Source organism: Petromyzon marinus, chromosome 5 (genome assembly GCF_048934315.1).
Source record: "Petromyzon marinus isolate PM22_M1 ecotype Great Lakes invasive population chromosome 5, UKy_Petmar_22M1.pri1.0, whole genome shotgun sequence".
NCBI classification, from domain to species: Eukaryota; Metazoa; Chordata; class Hyperoartia; order Petromyzontiformes; family Petromyzontidae; genus Petromyzon; species Petromyzon marinus.
The window spans coordinates 9,988,222-10,009,333 of record NC_133671.1 but is presented as its reverse complement, the minus strand read 5'-3'; the positions used below and the strand labels follow the sequence as shown (position 1 = coordinate 10,009,333).

General features: G+C 46.4%; 1 protein-coding gene across 1 annotated transcript; it reads left to right on the top strand.

Annotated features, from left to right (window-relative positions):
• Positions 1-959: 959 nt before the first annotated feature.
• On the top strand, positions 960-18,673 carry LOC116939039 (uncharacterized). Its single transcript, XM_032946916.2, has 10 exons — positions 960-1,508; positions 2,130-2,326; positions 4,019-4,191; positions 4,351-4,361; positions 4,473-4,561; positions 8,131-8,320; positions 9,491-9,586; positions 14,289-14,485; positions 16,801-16,942; positions 17,665-18,673. Exons 1-10 carry the CDS (start codon positions 1,388-1,390, stop codon positions 17,799-17,801), a joined length of 1,353 nt encoding a protein of 450 aa, XP_032802807.2. The 5' UTR covers positions 960-1,387; the 3' UTR covers positions 17,802-18,673.
• The last annotated feature ends 2,439 nt before the right edge of the window (positions 18,674-21,112 follow it).

Below are 21,112 nucleotides of genomic sequence, written 5' to 3'. Positions count from 1 at the left end.
ACTACCCAGGAAAGCCTCACTGAGTCCCATGACTCTTTTCAGGAGGATCCTGCCAAGCTTTCACAGTACGGGCTAATGATTACTATGTAAATTCTATATTCTATGGGTCTGAACCACGTAGATAAAATAATAAAGATATCACGTTTTGGGCACAACACAAGCTTGTGTTGCGCCCGAAACGTCGTGATTTAATTTAGTTTTCATTTTTGTTTTATTTAAAATTTTCTTTATTTTTACCTACGTGACTTTACCGAAATAAACAAAGAGTATGCTAATCTCTCTTTAACATGCTAATTTTCACCTGGCAGCCCTTTGATTGGTGGAAAACCAACTACCGTCGGGTTGGCTGCCCACCACTTATTGGCTGCTGACATTTAGGCTACGCCCATTTCTAACCCTTATAAACAGTTTGCCTTGGAAGCTAACCCCCCTTTTCCTGAAGACGACCGCTTGTGTTGCGATCCAAACGTCATAGTTTTTTGTAAAAAAAAAAAATATTTTCTTTGAACCTATCTACGTGACTTTACCGAAAGACCCAAGAATAAGTATTGCCTTGTGAAAGTTTGGCTTAGATGAATCAGTGTAGCCTAGCAACGTTCAAGACATCACACCTCGACTCAATGTCTGTGGGAAGAGGAATTCTTGTTGTCTCAGCAAGCGCTTATTTTTTTTTGTTCTCTTCTGTTTTGGATTCACAAGTGTCGGTCATGTGTGCCGGCATCATGGTTTACATTGGCCAAATAAAATGTAGCAAAAAAATAACTTGCAAAATACTTAATTTGGGAAAACCTAATAGCAATATCACCCCCTACTGGCAGACTAATTCCCACTTGCAGGCCCAGTTCTGTGTTCACCTTGTACCGCAGAGGGACAGCTGCCACCGGGGAAGTGAGGAGAGGGGTCGTCTAGGACAGGGGTCCCCAACCCCCGGGCGGCGGACCGGTAGCGGTCCGCCGCCCGGGGGTTGGAACCGGGCCGCACAGGAGGAGGTGAGGGCGGTGAGTCCGCGCGTGGAACCCGCCCCCATTATTTTATTATTTACCACTTCCATCCACGCCTCTTTCCCGCACTGCGTACTCGTCTCAGTCACAGTGTTTGGTAAGCCCACAAGCTCTAACCCCTAGTAGCCTAAATGAGTAAAAAAAAAACGTCGCTGGGAAGCTTCTTTGAAAAGGGGGAAATACCCAATGATGAACCCCTCCCCCCCGGTCCGTGAAAAAAATTGTCTTCCACGAAACCGGTCCCTGGTGCCAAAAAGGTTGGGGACCGCTGTGTGTAGGATACAACTACAGTTGAGCATTGGAATCATTGAGATGTGATGTGTGTGTACTCTGCTTTAAGATGCTAATATTGCCGGTTTGCAATCGGTTGGTTTGGGAGGTTTCAAATGCCTGACTCTTTGCTCACTCCAGGAGGGAATGCATCAGGCAGCGCTCCCAACGTGATGAACATCGACACATCTGGAGCCTCTGCATCCACAGCGAGAGAAGACAGACTGGAAATCACTGGTGAAAGGGCACATGGGGAATACACGCACACACACACAAGATGTTTACCCACGTGCTTCGGAGCATGGAACTTGAAATGTTTTCTGAGGATATCTACGCTGAGTCTTTGTTCATGCAATTTGAAGCAGAACTGTCGATTCAGTATGAAAACTTCACTTGCAATTGTAATTTGGCAAATATCCTTGTCTGTTTACATATTTGTAGAGTAATCACCTGTTTCATGTTTTATGTACGTTCATTTTTGATAAGCACAGTTGGCTGCGTACGGTGCAAAATAAGTTCAACGTACATACATTATGAATGGTTTGAAAAGTTATTTGTCTCAGTCAACTCTCATTTCAGGACTTTTAAATTATTATTTACTTATATTTGTGCTTTATTGTTTTTATTTCTCCTGTAACGTTTTTTTTCTGATATTTATATTTGGTGTTCCCCCCCCCCCTCTAACTTTATATATGCTTCATTGCTTTACTTCACATTATTTGAATGGTATTGTAATTTTGGTGACGAAGGTCACTCTTGCAAATTCGACTATCCTGGATAGATACACAAATAAACTTAACCTGACGCTTAAGATAACCGCCATTGTCATACTCACGTTTGTGACGAAATTCGTCCCAGGAGTGGAGGCCTCTCGTGATATGGTCCAAACTGACGACGCTCGTCTGCAGAGCAACAAGGACGCCATTATGGAGGCGTCCGCCAAAACGGGCGTGGACCCCTCTGTGCTGACCACTGTCACGTCCCGCGAGTCCCGTGGTGAGGCCCTCCTTCAAGACGGCTCGGGCGACAAGGGAAACGCGTTAGGGCTCATGCAGGTGCTCAGCACCAACAAACGGCACACGTGAACACGAAGACGGTCACCGCATCGCGCGCTTTCAGATGCGCTTCTGTGGCCGTCTGGAACGCTCTTCCTTTCCGATATTAGGAAGCCGCTATAGCTATGCACTTTTAAATCTCGATTTTTTAAACCCATTTCTTTAGAACTGCTTTTTGTGTTTAGTTTGTTCTTCCACCGCACCTCCAATTAGCACCGTTGCCTACACATGGTGCAAAAGAAGTTCAACATTCAACACGATTTAGAGGACTGCCAGGTCGAGGAAATGTTGTACTATATTCTCCAGCTGATAAGATGCACTCTTCCCCTGTATTTTAAAGCAGAATTTGGGGGAGGGGTATATCTTATAGTCTGCTAAGGGTGTGTGTGTGACCAGATTTGTATAATTTTAATGACACAGTGAACATCATTAGACCTCCTTTGCCAGTATCAAAATATCATAATATGGGTTTTCCCCTTTTTTTTCTGGCAACAAAACGGAAACCTTTTTACTAGGATTCATGTCTGCATTAACCACAATACCTGCAGTCAAAATGCAAACAAAAACATACTATGATAATATATGCATTGTCCTTGAAACTAATTGGTCCAGACCAAGGGACGGCTTTCTTTTGAGCCTCGACCCAATTGGTGCTCGACCAGATGACGCCAAAAGGCGTACAATGCATATATTATCATAGTATGTTTTTGTTTGCATTTTGACTGCAGGTATTGTGGTTAATGCAGACATGAATCCTCGTCAAAAGGTTTCAGTTTTGTTGCCAGAAAAAAAAGGGGAAAACCCATATGATGACACAGGGAACACTTTTGGTTCGTCTTTCCAGAATATGGCACGATATGGTAGCTCAAAAGACCAGCGATACCCCGCCTGAGTAGCTTTCACCTCGAATAAGCGGGCAGGGCATCCGTTTTTAGAGAAATTGTTGAACTCATCAATTAATTCAACATGAAGATTCATGTCACCGAATAACATTCGAAAATGATGCTTCTCGGCAGGAGGAAAAATATTCGTGATAACCAGACCTGCAATTTTGAACAATTAAAAAGTCTAAAACTTGATTTGGCGCTTTCGTGACTGCGGGAATTACTCTTTGGTTCTTTCGGTAAAGTCATGTAGAAAGAGAGAATAATATTTTGTTAAAATATAATTATTTCATTTATTACTTTCACGTAGAAAGAGAAAATAGTAAATTAAATATATATTTTTTCCCTTTCTACGTGACTTTACCGAAAGAACCAAAGAGTATAGTCTCGGTTCTTTCTTTAAAGTCACGTAGAAGGGAAGCAATAAAATAATAAAAATATTAAACAATAAAATTCTCACGACGTTTCGACTGCAACACAAGCAATCATCATCAGGTGTGAAAACCACAACAAGAACATTTTCTTGAATCCCTGCAGTCACGAAAGCTTTAAATCAAAACCAAAGAGTAATTTAAGAGTCTATTCAGGCGAATGGGGTGACAAACAATAACTGGCTTTGTCCAATGACTTCCTCTTGGAAAAGTTTCATCATTCCACCCACAGCACCTCGGTCTGCTGCACACCATATTATGAACCTTTTCCACTCCATATTGCCGCACTCTTCACCCAATTCTGGCATGGGCGCTTTGGAGACATCGCATCCAACTTATTTTTGTGACCGCCATAGTGATTGCGTCCGTGTTTACAGGTTGACAAGCGTTTCCACGAGCCACAAGGGGCATCGAACAGCGCGGAGCACATCACGCAAGGTGCAGAAATCCTAAGCAACAACATCAACACAGATGCAGACGAAATTCCCAGACTGGACTCCAGAACAGCATCTGTAAGGTACGAGGTCTCAGCGGGTGATAGTCATTCATAGCCATCACAATGACCAGCCAGAGACGCCATCCTTTAGTCATGAATGTCTTCATCCAGCCGTGGCTTGACAAAGCGCTGTACTTTTTCTTTTTAAAATAATTGACACCCTTCATTTTTTTTATTGTGATTCACTACATGGGTGTGTGGACAAATTTGGAGTTGCCTGCATCGTGTGTCTACTGGGCATCTGTGAAAATTGCTTCATAGCTCATCGGATTCCTTCAATCTAAATATTCTGATTCTGATTTTCTGATTCTGTGTGTTTGCCTGTGTGTGCACAGGGAATGTGCGGACCTATGCCAAGATGGACAAGGGCACTGCCGGAAATGACTCTGCCGATGATGTGGCAGCTGGTGCCCAGTGCAACTGTGTCCCAGGAACGCCAGCACTCTTTCCCAAGTGACAGTGACTCTGCACTTGTCAGAAAGCCTAGCGATACAGGTTGGGGGTTCAATGCCAGGGCACTGCGAGATGCACCCACATGGATCATGATCCATCTCCATCCTCAACCCACCTCAGCGCCATTTGTAATTTGAATGGGCATTATCCATTGATTCAGTAAATAAAATCCTAAATCAATTTAACTAGCAGTCAGCACAATTCATACCTATAAATAATATATATTCACATTTCAGGGTTACGTATTATCGAGACGGGACACCAGATGTGCTGCCTGAAGAAAAATCAATTGTATTAATGAATTTAATTTAGCCCAGAATTAGTCACAAATTGGACCAAAGGTCTCACTTCAATGATATAGTTTTGATAGCCATAGGCTGACAGACAAATATTCCCAGACTTGGGTCTGCAGAAATGGTGGTAACCCTACCACCCATATGTCCCACTCCATTCATTCATATGCCAAGTCACTCAAGTAACTCAACCACCCATTCACTCAACCACTCACCCACCAACTGACGTTTATTTGATTGGTCATACGGGGTGGTCACGTTTGTCCAGCTGTCTGGCTTTTTTAAAAGGGAGATCCGTGGTGCGTGAGCACGGGAGGAACAAAACAAAGACGAAATTAAACGTCAATATTGCAGAGAACGAGTACAACTTTGGTGGCCACCTGTCCGAGATTGACTTAATGTGGGAACTGGTGTTTTAGCGGCAGCAATTGGTTTGTACAGAGATCTTGTGGTTATGTACATTACTGTGTTGTGGTGAAAGTTATTACAATATAGGGCACAGTTTTGATAGACCAAGTGCTGAGACATATGTTCTGATTTGGTCTGTGAAAAGTGTGCAGAGTAAACCCTACGTGTAATACAATGAGATGCAGGCAGTTACAGTACGGATAATCGAGGGCATTTGCCATACATTTTGTGCCATGCATTGAGTAACTACCATCATACAACACGGTGAAATACCCTGTATCAAGAGCGACCACAACTCGACACAATGCAGTGAATCGAGTGAGTCCATGAATCTTTCGAGTCAGGTGACTTCACAGTACAGTACAAGGTGGACGAGTTGGGGGACTGTTACGGTGATAAAGAAATGTAATGCATCGGGAAACGTAATTGTGCTGCTTGAATATTAAATCAATCCATCCATCACGCGTGTGCAGTTGTACACAATGAGCATGACATACCTGGGGCAAGGGGACGGATGAAGAACGTATGGCGACCGGACGCATCATCGCACACCACACCTGCAACCTATCAGGTTGCAGACAAAATCAAACAGGACTTTATTACTGGCAGTGGAAATATGCATCAATTCATTAATGTGAATTTCCGAAGCCTCGCAATACACGCGCACATTATGAGAGAGATGTGGAAATGTAACGTTTCGAAGAACGGGAGTGAAAAAAATTGCTACCACCAATCAGAATCAGACTGAGAATTGTATTTATCGTGGAGGAATCCGATCAGCTATGAAGCTCTTTTCACTCATGTCCAGTAGTTTCACAGAAGTTCGATAGAGAGAGAGAGAGATAGAAACATTAAACAACACGAGAGAGACCGTAACATCAAAGCAAATGATCATTGCATCGAATCACGATCCAGAATCGTGATCATCAAATTGCTGGGTGTTAATTGTTCAAAGTGGTTTCCTGGTCTAATGAGCTTTGAGATGGTGATAATCTCCCGTTTACAGCCCTTGGCCAGTAGTGGAAATTACACTCCTCTGGTCGGGGAGAATCTACCCATAGATTAACCACCGCTGATAAACCCACAGCGCGGTACCTGTTTTATCGACTCCGGAGGTATGATGGGCTAAGTCAACTCCCAACTTGGATTTGAACTCGCATCATTCCGAATACAAGCCGCTCGCTGTACCGCTGAGCCTGGTTAAACAAATCGTGACTTTTTTTGTAGTCGCTTTAAAACTGGGGAGACGAAGGCGATCGGGCGTGGTGCTGGCCACACACCCCTTCGTGTGCCACAGTGCCGGCCTTCATAGGTGCTCGCGAACAGCACTTGCCCCAAAAGTCTGTTAAAGGCTATACGGAAGATCTTGTTCTTTGTACACTACACAGCATCCACCAGCTCTGATGTGTCTAAAAATACCGTACACAGAGGCACAGCATCCTCCATCCCTGGTGTTTTGTGTACTCAGAATATAAGAAAGGAACACTTTCCCTCCTCATCGGATCAGATAAGAGCATTGACATTGAAGGTCAACCGAGTTGACCTTGGAAACGGATACATTGACCGTTCCAGAACCTTGGCCAGACATTCACGTGCATGTTCCGGGGAAGTCCCAAACTTCCCGGGCGGCTATTTTTCAGCGCAAGGAAAGTCTCAAGGGTGGTATTTGGGAAATTCCCAGACATACCCAGGACAAACAACCAATCAGAACAAAATACAAATTATTACATGCGTCAATAAAAAAACACAAGGCAAATATAATTCGGATGAAAGACAGTGGCATTCCTCTTTCACTTCAACAAGTAGTGTGTGGCAAAAAATCGAGAGCGCCACGGTGGCGAGATGTTAACTGCCTTGCCTGGTATGCAGGATACACGTGGGTTCGATCCCGACCCTGACGCCTGCTGCTGTATATTTGGAGTGTTCGTGTTCTCCCCGTGGTCACGTGCATTTTTCTCCGGGTTTTCCCTCCAATGTTTAGAAGCAACATCACGTGTTTAGAGTATTTGGCTGCTATACATGTCCACGTGATAAGCCACTTCGATGAGCTATCATTTGTGGCAAGGTCGCTTCTGAAAATGAGCTATTAGCTCATTCGACCTTACCTGGTCAAATGAAAAGTTTAGTTTAAATAATTTAGTTTAAACCCAAAGTGACACGATCATATTTTAATTGACGAGGCTGTTTCCAAGTAAGAGCTTCAATATCGTCTGACATTTCATATTAGCCCACCTAAACAGTAAAATCTTGGCCGTGTGAATAATGATCTTTTATTTTATAAAGCGCACTACATGTCGAAATACGCGTTTAAAAGAGCTGGACTGTATTTACAACGTGTTGGCGTGGCGACAATCTTGCAATAGGCTCGTGGAATAACTTACACATTCCAAAGGTACACCACCCCCTTCAGAAATTCGCCACTTACACACAACAGTGTTTACATTTTGATTTAAAGCTTTCGTGACCGCAGGGATTCATATTATTGGTTCTTCCGGTAAAGTCACCACGTAGAAGGGAAACAATAAAATAATAAAAATATAAAACAATAAAATTCTCACCTGATGATGATTGCTTGTGTTGCAGTCGAAACGTCGTGAGAATTTGTTTTATATTTTTATTATTTTATTGTGTCCCTTCTACGTGACTTTACCGAAAGAACCAATAATATATAGTGTTTACATTTTTTTAATTGTTCTCTGCTGTTACTTGGGGCTTTCTACCAGGTTCCTCGTCGAAAAATTCGCATTTATTGCCCAATGTGCGTTTGCCTGTGGCCCAAAAAAACAACCTAAAAAAACACATTGTCGCGTGACGCAACTGAGAAACCGAAACTTTCTAGTTTGGTCTGCTGCGGTATCAGTGCATGCATACATCCTCTTTTTTTCTCTCTTTATATACTGTATATAGCCGGGGCCAAAACACATTCGCAGCGCCACTGTGCTTTTTAGGGCTGAGATTAACGAGTTCGGATCGGTTGCTTCCGTCTGGTCCTGCGGCAGACTCACGCCAAGCAAGCGTCCCAAAGATGGGTGAGTGCTTTATGAAAGAGTTTCGAATAGAATACGCGCATTTGCAAAGAGGGAAAACGTCAGAGCGTCCGCTATTGAAAAGCAACAACATCGTTGTCCGTACGTGGCTCATTGATTGGCCACCGCGTCGCGTTCGTTTTGTTTCGCATGGGGCGTTTGCCACAGGCCGTGTGACAAACGAGCGAGCCTTGCTGTATAAATGAATGCAACACTCCTCCTGCCACCGTGCAGGCATCGGCATTGTGAAGCGTGGATCTCTGAGACGATAGGTATCTCGCTGTGAGAGGTTGCAAACGTTCGCTAAAGTCTACGCGTGGCAACGGTGTGTGCGTGCAGTTGTGCGCGGTACCACATGGACACGTATGTACCGTCTTGTATAATCGGCGTTTTGCCAGCGGGCTGATGGGTGGGTCTCTCTGTGTATGTATGTAATAAGTAATATTTTTTTTTACTTTTTTTTTAAAACACGCTTTCATGAAATGTACCGTGCTAGTAATGGAAGAACTCCACGACTCCAGGAAAAGCCCCGAAGCTTGCCAGAACGTAAGGGGGCCGTGGTGATTGACAGCCAACGTCAGTTTATCGTGGACAATTAGACCCAAGCCGAAACATAACATATAAAAAATAATGTTTTAAAAATATTTTTTTTAATGTTTCATGATATAATATAGCATTGTCATCAGTATGCAATAAGTATACCACATTGGGAAGTGAGTTAAAATTGAGTTACAGGATTTGAGGATACGACGACTTTACCGAAAGAACCAAGAATATGAATCCCTGCAGCCACGAAAGCTTTAAATCGAAAAACAACAGACAGAGTGAGTTAATAAAAAGCGTGTAATAATAATAAAAAGTGGGTTTAGCGGTAGTGTGTTTTTTGTTAGCGAGCTGCGCTCCCGCCGAACACCAGTGACGATGATCTGAATCGGTCCTGATCCTCCCCAAGATCGATGTGTAATCAACGCCACTGGGGAGACAAAGGCGGCCGGGCGTGGTACTGGCCCACCCACCCCATCGTGTGCCGTGCCGGTCTTCGTCTGTGCTCGCTAACAGCACTTGCCCGGGCAGTCAGTTCAGGCCATAGGGGGCCGGGAGGAGGGGATCGTTGTCTTTGCCTTGGTGGTGATGCCCTCGTTCCATTTAAACTCTTCGCGTTTCCGTCGTAAGCCGCCAGCAGACGGAGACCCTACGGAGACATCATGAACATCGACACGACAGGAGCGTCGGCTGATACAGCGAACCAGGACAGACTCGGATTCGATGGTGAGAAGGCAAAGCGGGGAGACCTTCGCCGGCAGTGCGTTGTGTGTGTGTGTCGCATCAAACCTCACGTGGGAATAGTTTTACCCAGCAAAGCCTCACTGGGATTTTTGAGAATGTTTTTTTGAAAGTGGTGGAGCGGTGGGGGGGTCCCCCTGCTTATGATGATTAGGTAAAGTATGAGTCGAGGCCATATTACAGGGTTTTTTTGGGTTAGATCGCGTAAATATATAAATGTGTCGTTAAACCCGCCACCACCCAACACAGCCAGCTAGTAAGGGCTGTCACGTAAGCAGAACGTGCCAATTCGTCTCTAGTACAGCACACCGGTGTGTTGGAGAGCAAAGCCACAACATTTACAATCTGAGTACGACGTTTCGCCAATAATTACAACTAGCTTCATCATTATGGGTGATATTGGTCGCGAATGCCTATGGGTCGAGTGTTTTTTGCATGATAAAGTTTTATTTAAAAATAAAATATATGCATATTACAGTACTGGCGAACACTCAAATTCGCCACGGATAGGTCAGCGACCTATTTGATACACTGCCCTCCAGTGACCTATTTGATACACTGCCCTCCAGTGACCTACTTGATACACTGCCCTCCAGTGACCTACTTGACACACTGCCCTCCAGTGACCTACTTGGCACACTGCCCTCCAGTGACCTACTAGATACACTACCCTCCAGTGACATACTTGATACACTACCCTCCAGTGACATACTTGATACACTGCCCTCCAGTGACCTACTTGATACACTGCCCTCCAGTGACCTACTTGATACACTGCCCTCCAGTGACCTACTTGATACACTGCCCTCCAGTGACCTACTTGATACACTGCCCTCCAGTGACCTACTTGATACACTGCCCTCCAGTGACCAACTTGACACACTGCCCTCCAGTGACCTACTTGATACACTGCCCTCCAGTGACCTACTTGACACACTGCCCTGCAGTGACCTACTTGACACACTGCCCTCCAGTGACCTACTTGACACACTGCCCTCCAGTGACCTACTTGATACACTGCCCTCCAGTGACATACTTGATACACTACCCTCCAGTGACCTACTTGACACACTGCCCTCCAGAGACCTACTAGATACACTGCCCTCCAGTGACCTAGTTGATACACTGCCCTCCAGTGACCTACTTGACACACTGCCCTGCAGTGACCTACTTGACACACTGCCCTCCAGTGACCTACTTGACACACTGCCCTCCAGTGACCTACTAGATACACTACCCTCCAGTGACATACTTGATACACTACCCTCCAGTGACCTACTTGATACACTGCCTTCCAGTGACCTACTTGATACACTGTCCTCCAGTGACCTACTTGATACACTACCCTCCAGTGACATACTTGATACACTGCCCTCCAGTGACCTACTTGACACACTGCCCTGCAGTGACCTACTTGATACACTGCCCTCCAGTGACCTACTTGATACACTGCCCTCCAGTGACCTACTTGATACACTGCCCTCCAGTGACCTACTTGATACACTGCCCTCCAGTGACCTACTTGACACACTGCCATCCAGTGACCTACTTGATACACTGCCCTCCAGTGACCTACTTGACACACTACCCTGCAGTGACCTACTTGATACACTGCCCTCCAGTGACCTACTTGATACACTGCCCTCCAGTGACCTACTTGATACACTGCCCTCCAGTGACCTACTTGACACACTACCCTCCAGTGACCTACTTGACACACTGCCCTCCAGTGACCTACTTGATACACTGCCCTCCAGTGACCTACTTGATACACTGCCCTCCAGTGACCTACTTGACACACTGCCATCCAGTGACCTACTTGATACACTGCCCTCCAGTGACCTACTTGACACACTACCCTGCAGTGACCTACTTAATACACTGCCCTCCAGTGACCTACTTGACACACTGCCCTCCAGTGACCTACTTGACTCACTGCCCTCCAGAGGCTCGTCATCGTCCCACAAAGCCGCGTGTTGCACTGTGCATGCTGTGGTTCCAAATCGACGTAACCCACCAACCCCGTCAATTACCGGATCACAAGCAATGCAGTCCACTCGCCACGCACATAAGCTGGGATGTGATTGATAGTCCTCACGGCTGTTTCAGTTATGAAGCATTTGTCTCACGGGTCAGCAAACCTGCAGCTCCGAAGCCGCATGCGGAAGGCTCTTTAAAGATGCTAAGATGCTGAGTGATCGTGATTTATGATCGCACTGCGGCTCTTGAAATCTTCAGTTGTTTTGACCGAATTCGAAAAAATATAGCTCATAGTTATTTGGGTTTGGGGCCGTCCATAAATGACGTGCCCCCACTGGGGGGGGGAGGGGGGGTGGTCAGACATTTGTGACGATGTGTGACGAGGGGGGGGGGGGGTTTGAGAAATGTGACGTCACATCAAAATGCGCAACTTTAAATAAATATAGACAACACGTTCTGCTTAATTAAATATACTTTTTAAAAAAATGTTTTCTCCTACAACATCAGAGTGCAGCGCCACATTAAATACGCACTACAATGACAATAGTTTAAAGCGATTTGAAGCATGTTTTATTTTTTAGGGGTGTGTGGGGGGGGGAGTGGGCAGAGCTTTGCGACGTCATATTTGAGGGGGGGGGGGGGTCTGACTTTTTGTGACGTCGTGTGACGACGCGTGACGTCATTTATGGACGGCCCCTTTTTGCCTGCCCCCTACTAGCGTCGATCAATGTCGTTGCACAACGGCTGCCGCTGTGTGGTTAATTAGTGGGCAACACTGGACTTGGAATTCCTCCAATTCTGCCCACCCAGCAGTGGACACGAGTTCACTACAGTCGATCTGCAGGGCGTGCCCAGACGGTCCGTCCGGCGTGGAAGAGTAGGCCAAAACACCTTCCACGAGGTGACCCGCTCGCTCTCTCTCTCGATCTCGTTAGAGCTCTCGGGTGGAGACCCTTCCACCAGCAGTTGCGTGAGCAATAAATTGCAGGGCGTCACCTTGACCTGCTAAGTGCAACTGTATCCTCAAGCGCTCTACACAACGCACGTAAATCATAACAATATAAACAGGGGAAAGTGAATGGAAGGCGATAACATTATTAAACAACACGATAATATTCTAGATGTTAAGTTTTCGTGACTGCAAGGATCCATACTCTTTGGTTCTTTCGGTAAAGTCACGTAGGTAAAAAATAAAAAATAAAAATGACGGAAGCTTGTGTTGCCTCCGAAACGTCGTGATTTGTTTTAGTTGTTTTCATTTTTTTTTACCTACGTGACTTTACCGAAAGAACCAAAGAGTAACACGATAATATGTCTTCTTGGTTATTTCGGTAAAGTCACCACGTAGAAGGGAAACAATAAAATAATAAAAATTAAAAACTAATAAAATTCTCACGACGTTTCGACTGCAACACAGGCAATCATCATCATCAGGTGTAAAAACCACACCTGATGATGATGAAGAACCAAGAATATGAATCCCTGTAGTCACGAAAGCTTTAAATCACGATAATATATATTCGCAACGAAGGTGGGAAAAGACCACCGCGTGGCAATACCGCGACACAGCCAATAGGAGGCAGTGAGAGCCGCCGGTAGGTTTTTTTTGTTTGGCTTCGTTTACTCGGGGAGAGCCCCAAGTCTCAACTCTTTTTTTTTCCTCCTGCCACGTTCTTGCAGTAGGGGGCGATGTTGCTGTCAATTGACTCATTTTCAAGTAACATTTCAACATTGGGATGTTTTGGCCAATACGGGTTATATATTTTTTAAGCTATGGGAGAAATCGGAGAACCTGAAGGAAAGCCATACTAAACATGTGAAAGGGCTAAACATGTGAAAGGGCTAAACATGTGAAAGAGTCTTCTTTGGTTCTTTCGGTAGAGTCACGTAGAATGAGAATAAAATAATAAATTGATAAAATAAAATAACACAATAAAATTCTCACGACGTTTCGGCCACAACACAAGCGGCCTTCAGATGAATTTATTATTTTATTCTCATTCTACGTGACTTTACCGAAAGAACCAAAGAAGATGAATCCTTGTAGTCACGAAAGCTTTAAATCGAAATCATGTGAAAGAGCTAAACATGTGAAAGAGCTAAACATGTGAAAGAGCTAAACATGTGAAAGGGCTAAACATGTGAAAGAGCTAAGCATGTGAAAGGGCTAAACACGTGAAAGACCTAAACATGTGAAAGAGCTAAACATGTGAAAGAGCATACAGACTACACCCACATGTATTCTCCCGATTTGGCAATCGAACCCAGGCCCTTTTTTTCCATGCAACGCAAGTGTTTCCACTGCGCTACTCTGTTTCCCCGAGACGGCAATCACGTACGGGTTTCCTAGGACATCGCGGCCGTTACACACTGTCCGTCAAATCTGAAAACGACAGCAAAACCCCACCACAAATAGAGAAATAGCGTAGGACGGAAAACCCCAGGTTTCAAGCAAGACACAAACATTGTTTTAAAGAGCTCGCAGCCATTTGTGTACAATACAAATAATCCACCAGAATTAACGGAAGAAGTCCATTGTGGTCCTTTTGCCAGATCACCATCAACACAAGTTTGAGAAAATAAGACCAGGCGAGGAGAACGGCAGCAAGTGTTACGACGATAGACCGATGAGCCCTCACCTTGACGAAAAACCGGTCCGCAGTTAATTTGCAATGACGCTAAAAGGGGACGATGGCTTTTCTCCCAGGACCGGCAGCTTCTCATCAGCTGGTCAAGACTGACGACTGCCGCCTGAAGAGCTACAAGGACCGCATCATGGACGCTGCCGCCACCACGGGCGTGGACCCGGCCATCGTGGCCGCGATCGTCTCCCGCGAGTCCCGCGCTGGCAACGTCCTCGACAACGGCTGGGGCGACAATGGGAATGCCTTTGGGCTCATGCAGGTGCCGCGGTTGGCGAGATATTGACTACCTCGCCTGGTGTGCAGGACATCGTGGGTTCAATGGCGACGCTGACGCCTGCTGTATATTTGGAGTTTGCGTGTTCTCCTCGTGGTCGCGTGGATTTTTCTCCGGGTCCTCCAGGTTTTCCCCACACGTTTGTAAACATGGGCTTAGAGTAGTATCTGGCTGCTGTACGTTTCCACGTGATAAGCAACTTAGTTGAGCTATCGTTTGTGACCAGGTCGCTTATGAAAAAAGAGCTATGTAGCTTAGTGGGCCTCACCTAGTAAAATAAAAAATAGTTGAAAGCAAATGGCACAAAGTCTGATGATTACTTGGTGGATTTTGAGTGTCTCTCAATAACATACTGTATGGGTGTATACTGTCTATACACAGGGTGTTTGAAAATGATGGACCCGATTTGAAATAGCTATATCTCTGCAACCACGAACCGCCCATGAATGAAACTCTTACCACTTGAAAGGGTGGGGCATAGAGAGGGCGGGGCATAGAGAGGGTGGGGCATAGAGAGGGCGGGGCATAAAGAGGGCGGGGCATAGATAGGGCGGGGCATAGAGTTTCAAATGATTACCGCTCGATGCCTCTCCCAGCGCACAAAGAGCCCCTAGCCTCAGTCATTCGCAAGACGGTGACCCCGCAACACAAGGCGTTTTGCGTTCTGCAGTTCAGCACGACTGAATCCGTAATTGCGGTGCAGCGTGCGTTTCAACTGCGTTTTGGCATTGATCCGCCAATGTCAAAGAGCATTCGTTGTTGGTACCGACAGTTTGAGGAAACAGACTGTTTATGTAAGGGGAAGAGCACGGGGCGACCACGCTCCTCAGAGGAAAACGTGAGAAGAGAGGCGTTTGGGACGAATTCGACTATAGACTCGATGTTGTCCATACAGCAGGTGGAGGGCACATAGCATTTATAAAATGGTTAGTAAAACTTGATAACTCATTAAACCATTTGTAACTTTTCGTGTAATTGTAACATGTTGCCATCGTGACATATACTGCTTTGAAATCGGGTCCATATTTTTAAACACCCTGAATATGCGTACAGCTTTATAAAGGTTTAAATGCTAATACTGTAGCACTTTGATAAATCATGTCGTGTTATTTCGTAACCTAAAACCCTATCATGATCTCGTACGTTACTGCCAGTTTCGTGCCAACATTTCAACATAGCTTTTACTTTGATGTAGCTTCACAGTGTGTCTGTCGCATTTAAAAATGAATAATATTGGAGTGTTTGGCATCGGCATGGATGTACGACAGTTTCAGGTTTGTGGAAAAACCAGCAATGCTTGTCCTCTTTGAATGGACTGATCCCCACCATAGAAAAGTGGAATAAGACAACTGAAAATGAGCACCAGCCAATGCTGGTTCGAGTATGGAGACAATAATGTTTACATGTAACATTTCAGAATCAGAATCTTTATTTATTCTTTATTAACATATACTGGAAAGAGCAGTGTTCTTCATTGCGAGGCGCGCGGGCCACTGGCCTTTAGTACGACCCGTAATGTGTGGCCCCTGACAATACACACATGTTAAAACACCCCATCATGCTGTCAAACCCCAATGGTCTCGAAAGTGGCCCCGATCTGAAAATTAGTGGAGAACACTGGTATTGGTATTGAGTGTAGTCTAAGTATGCTATCACCTGGTAGTTAAAGTTGAACTCTGGAGCTGACTTTGGTTGAGGCCCTTTGCCATCAGTGGCATGATCAAGAAATGTCAGTGCTGCACTTTTACCTTTGCAAGAGAAAACCGTTCGGTGACAATTTCCCCGAGGCCATGCCCGGACATGAAGTGAGACAGACGAAGATCGCTGAAATTATTCCACAGGTTAATTTCTTCATCTTATGGTACGCCATCGATATCGCGCAGGTTATTTAAGTGGGGATTAAGAAAATAAGAGGGGCATTTAGATGATATTGTACAAGTTCGCCTGGCTCGTACCATCTGGCTAGTACCAGCTGTGTCAAGACTGGCTCCTGTGGAGGGGGCCGATTCATGCGGTTGTTAAGAAAATTAAGTGGGCTTTGGCAGGACACGTTACTAGAAACAATAATGGTTGAGGGCCAAAAACAATGAGGGAGTGGCAGCCAACGAGCAGCACATCCGAGAGGGAGTCCACAGGGAGACACACATCGAAGAAATCGGCTCGTGTGCAAGTGTGAGGTGGATACATTTTATCACGCAGGATTGTGACAGGTGGCAGCGGATCTAAATCGCATTATATTTTGCAATTGTGAGAGGTAGCTGTTGCCGTAACTGCGCGCCCGTTCACATGCTCTCTGCCAGATTGACAAGCGCTACCACACGCCCCTAGAAGGTGCTTACGACAGCGTGGAGCACCTGGTGCAAGGCTCGAAGATCCTCATTGACATGTTCAACACGATCCAAGTCAAGTTCCCCACCTGGACAGCAGAACAGCAGCTCAAAGGTACAAAACGATCTTCGGCGGGTGACTTAGAGCCGGGCTATCCGATGCTATTTCGTGGCTTTTCGTGATCGTGCTGCATAGCTCCACGCTGTGTTTTCGGGTTGTACCATGCGTTGTTTGGCACAGTGTCCTGCGTTTCGCTCAACTTGCTTCAGTTCCTGCTGAAGCTCGCAAGACGTTGAGTGAGCGTCAGGCATCGTGCCGAACAACACGCGGCATAACCCGAGAACATATCGGAGGGCATTGGATTATTTTAAAAATATATATTGCTCGACCTATTATCGATTACTCGGCTGATCGGCTTTGCATGAAAATAGCGTAGCGGTTAGCTGGAGCACACCATGCCTCCGCGGGTATCCGCTCGCATATGCGTGCGTGCATGTGTTGTGTGTGTGTGTGTGGGGAGCGGTAGTGTAGTGGTCTGCGCGCTCCGCTATGAACCCGGTGTTCCGAGTTCGAATCCCCACGAACGGCCAACACCAGTGATAATTATCTGAACCGGTCCTGGGTCTCCCCTAGGTCGACTCAGCCTCAAATGAGTACCTGCTGCGGTGTGTGTAAACATCGCTGCTAGGGAGACAAAGACGGCCGGGCGTGGTCCTGGCCACGCACCCCCTCGTGTGCCGTGCCGGCCTTCATAGGCGCTCCCTAACAGCACTTGCCCCATCAGTCTGTTAAGGCTACTCCAGGGATTTTTTGTTGTTGTGTGCCTGCATGCACAGGAGCCATCTCCGCTTACAATGCGGGTCCAAGGAACGTGCGCAGCTACGACAAGATGGACGTTGGCACCACTGGCAATGACTACGCCAATGACGTGGTGGCTCGGGCCCAGTGGCTCCGTAGGAATCTGCGATTCTAAAGCACGGGCTCACCCCCCCATCCCCCCCCCTCTAGGTACCCCACCACCTACAATATCCCCCGGCTCCCCCCCCCCCCCACGTACCCCCCTCACTCCCCCCTAGGTACCCCCCCCACTTACCGCTCCCCCCCCCAGGTACCCCCCCCACTCCCTCACCCCCCACTTCCCCCCACCCTGCTCCCCCACCCCCCCAAAGGTACCCCCCTCGCCCCACGCCACACCCCGCCGCTCCTTCTCTTTCACCCTCCGAGCAACAGCTGCTGGAAAATCCCCGAGTAACTCGGACGGTCTCCACTCATCGGGTGAGACACCAGGCCTAATGGAGCAGGTGCACAGGGTCGGATGAACAAACACTGTAACGGCTTTAGGGGTTGCAGCCCAGGGCATCGGATTTTCAGTGTTTCCCCCAACATTTATGTGACTTTATAATAGTGGAAATGCAAAAATACAGCAACACTATTTATAGATCCTGTAGTTCCTAATTTGACAATTTAAGGCATTGCACCAGTATGGCAATTACTTGTCGTTATATTCCACATTTTCAATATAGTTTTTACTTAGATTTAGCTTCACGGTGAGTCTATAACAGTGTTTGTCATCGGGCATGGCAGTCAGACATTTTCAGGTTCGTCAAAGAAATGGAAGTGCTTATTGCCCATATAGAGAGACTGGTCCTCGCCATAGCAACGCGGAATGTTAACCCCTTTGGAGTTGAGCATCAGCCGAACACTCGTTCGAGTGTACAAACACCTTGCTTGATGTTTACACCTGAAATATATACGAACCGCAGTCTTTAAAAAAACACACAGTCTGCGGCAATGTGCTATTACCTGGTTTTAGAGCCGGACATGAATAAATAATATACAATTCAAGTTGGATTTATGTGGCTTATGAATGCAAACGCATTACAATACGCTGTATAAGAACGGGGACATTGTGCATCGTATACACCAGTGGTTCACAATCTTTCTTCATCCGCAAAGCCCTGTCAACCCTAAAAACATTTTCACGGACCACCAAGCAGTAAACAAGGCGTCTTGTATCTGCAACGGTTCCTCTGGCCATTCGCCACGGCTTTGCAAAACGCCACTGGTCCCCAGACCACATAGGTTTGGAATCACTGCTGTAGATTCTCATATACTTATTTACCTATTCTCTGGATTATAATATGTTTCGGAAAATTATACTCACCTCCAACTTATGCCGGGTGTCAATAACGGCATGCACATCTTGTCACGCATCCTCAACTTTTCTTTACAATCCATGAGGGGACGGGGATAGTACCTGCACAATCCGGAGAATACGGTAAATCATTTCCTGAGCGAGCCTGCCAGATAAATCCTCATTACTGTGACTCTCGGCTCGAGTGCAGCTTGCAGAAAGTCGACTGTGCTCAACATGCCCCATCGTTGCGGCCAAACACGCTCGACAAATCGTTTGCTCAGTGAGATTTAAAGTGCAGTGGCGCTAATCTCCACCGTAAGCCAATTAAGCACCGCAAAGCATTCCGACATGACGGGATTTCCCCCTGGAATGTGATGGCCACCGGGCCGCTGCTCGAAATTCGCCAGTTCTCCCACGACGGTGGCTCTCTGCTGTACGCGCAGGGATTTGCGTGCCGTCGTTTATTTCTTCAATTGCACCCCTAAATATCAGACTTTAACGTCGTCGGTGCGATAAAAAAAAGTAAACCACTGTGGTCTCCGCTCCTTCAACTGAGGAGGAAAAGCAAAACTGTACGAACTCTCCCCTGAAGCCCTCTCTCATGGTTAGCAGACTCCAACATTGGCATTTAGCTCCTGAACATATTTCCACATGCAATAATAGATGAGAATGGGTTCAGTGTAGAGCAATTGGTGCAGTGGTTCGCACACTCCGCTACGAACCCACCAACCTGAGTTAAATTCCTCGGGCATGGCTAACATCATCAGTGGCAAGCGACATCTGAATCTTCTGTGGGCGAGCTTTTCACTAACTCCCACTGACCAGCATAGTGAAGTATGTACAGTCCAGTCTAACAACCCCTATAGCCGTCATAGTGCGATGGTGGCCTTCAACCGGCAGTCGATTGACCGAAGACTAAAAATCTAATTATATTATTTAAGCGATTTAATTGTTGCCTACATCATCCACATTAGTTAATGTAGACACGTGAAATATGGTAGACAGCGTTTCAATGTTTAGAATGCGCTGTCGAAAGCACTGGCCCTGCACAGAATTTAATGTATGTGTAGTGACATAGCACTGACTGTTGGACAGCAGCAGGAACTGCAGGTGGGCACTTAGCGCACACGCCGCTGAGCATACGCGCGGGTGTGCTGGCATGGCGGAGGAACTGGGGCAAGGGTCATGGTAAACGTCGTGTGGAAGCCCCCTGGAACCCTCTGGAGGGTTCGAGAAGGGAGGCGCGGCTAGGGCGGAGCCGCCGGTTCTGAGATTGGACTCGCCTCGTCGTCGCTGTCATCGTCATCGCCCTCGTCGCCGCCGCCTTCGCCCGATCATTGCGCGGCTGGACAGTCGTTGGCTGTCCCCGGTCGACGCCATCGGTGCAATGCGGACAGGGTCGTGTCTGTGATGAGTCGACGGCAGTGGGGTCGTGCGTGGGAGAGAGAGAAGGCCAGAGTGATGGCGTGAGCTCGGCAACAACAATAAAAAGGGCAGAGCGGTGCCTCCTGCGACCACCTCGTCTCTCCGGCTGACTGTGTGTGCGACGCACGCCACCCACACGCGCAGACGACACTACACATGTATGCCTGTTGAACTTCTTTCCCACCCGTATGTAGCCAACCATGCTAATCGGAGGTGCTAGGGGAAGGCAACAAAGCAAAAACAAAAAGCAGTTTTAAGAAATGAGTTTTCAATCTAGATTTAAAAGTGCATCAATAATAAACCGACCTCGTTTGGCAATTAATTATTCACGGACGTTTACAGAAAAGTTTGTTTTAGCTCAAGTGATGTGAAGTTGCTTACCTGTGACTCACACCACCACTGGAGTCTGATATCCACACGAGATAGTTTGATTCTCCTATCTGTCTGAAGTCCTTGCCATTTCCAGTCAGAACCCTACACACTGTGGTTTGCTTTTTCAATTAGTTTGGGGGTGCCGTGGTGGTGAGATGTTAACTACCTCGCATGGAATACAGGAGGTCGTGGGTTCGATCCCGACCCAGACGCCTATATATTTGGAGTTTTGGTGTCTCTCTTCCCGTGGTCACGTGGATTTTTCTCCGGGTCTTCCGGTTTTTCTCTCCCCATTTATAAACATGCGTTTCGCGTATTTGGCTGCTATAAATTTCCATATGATAAACCAC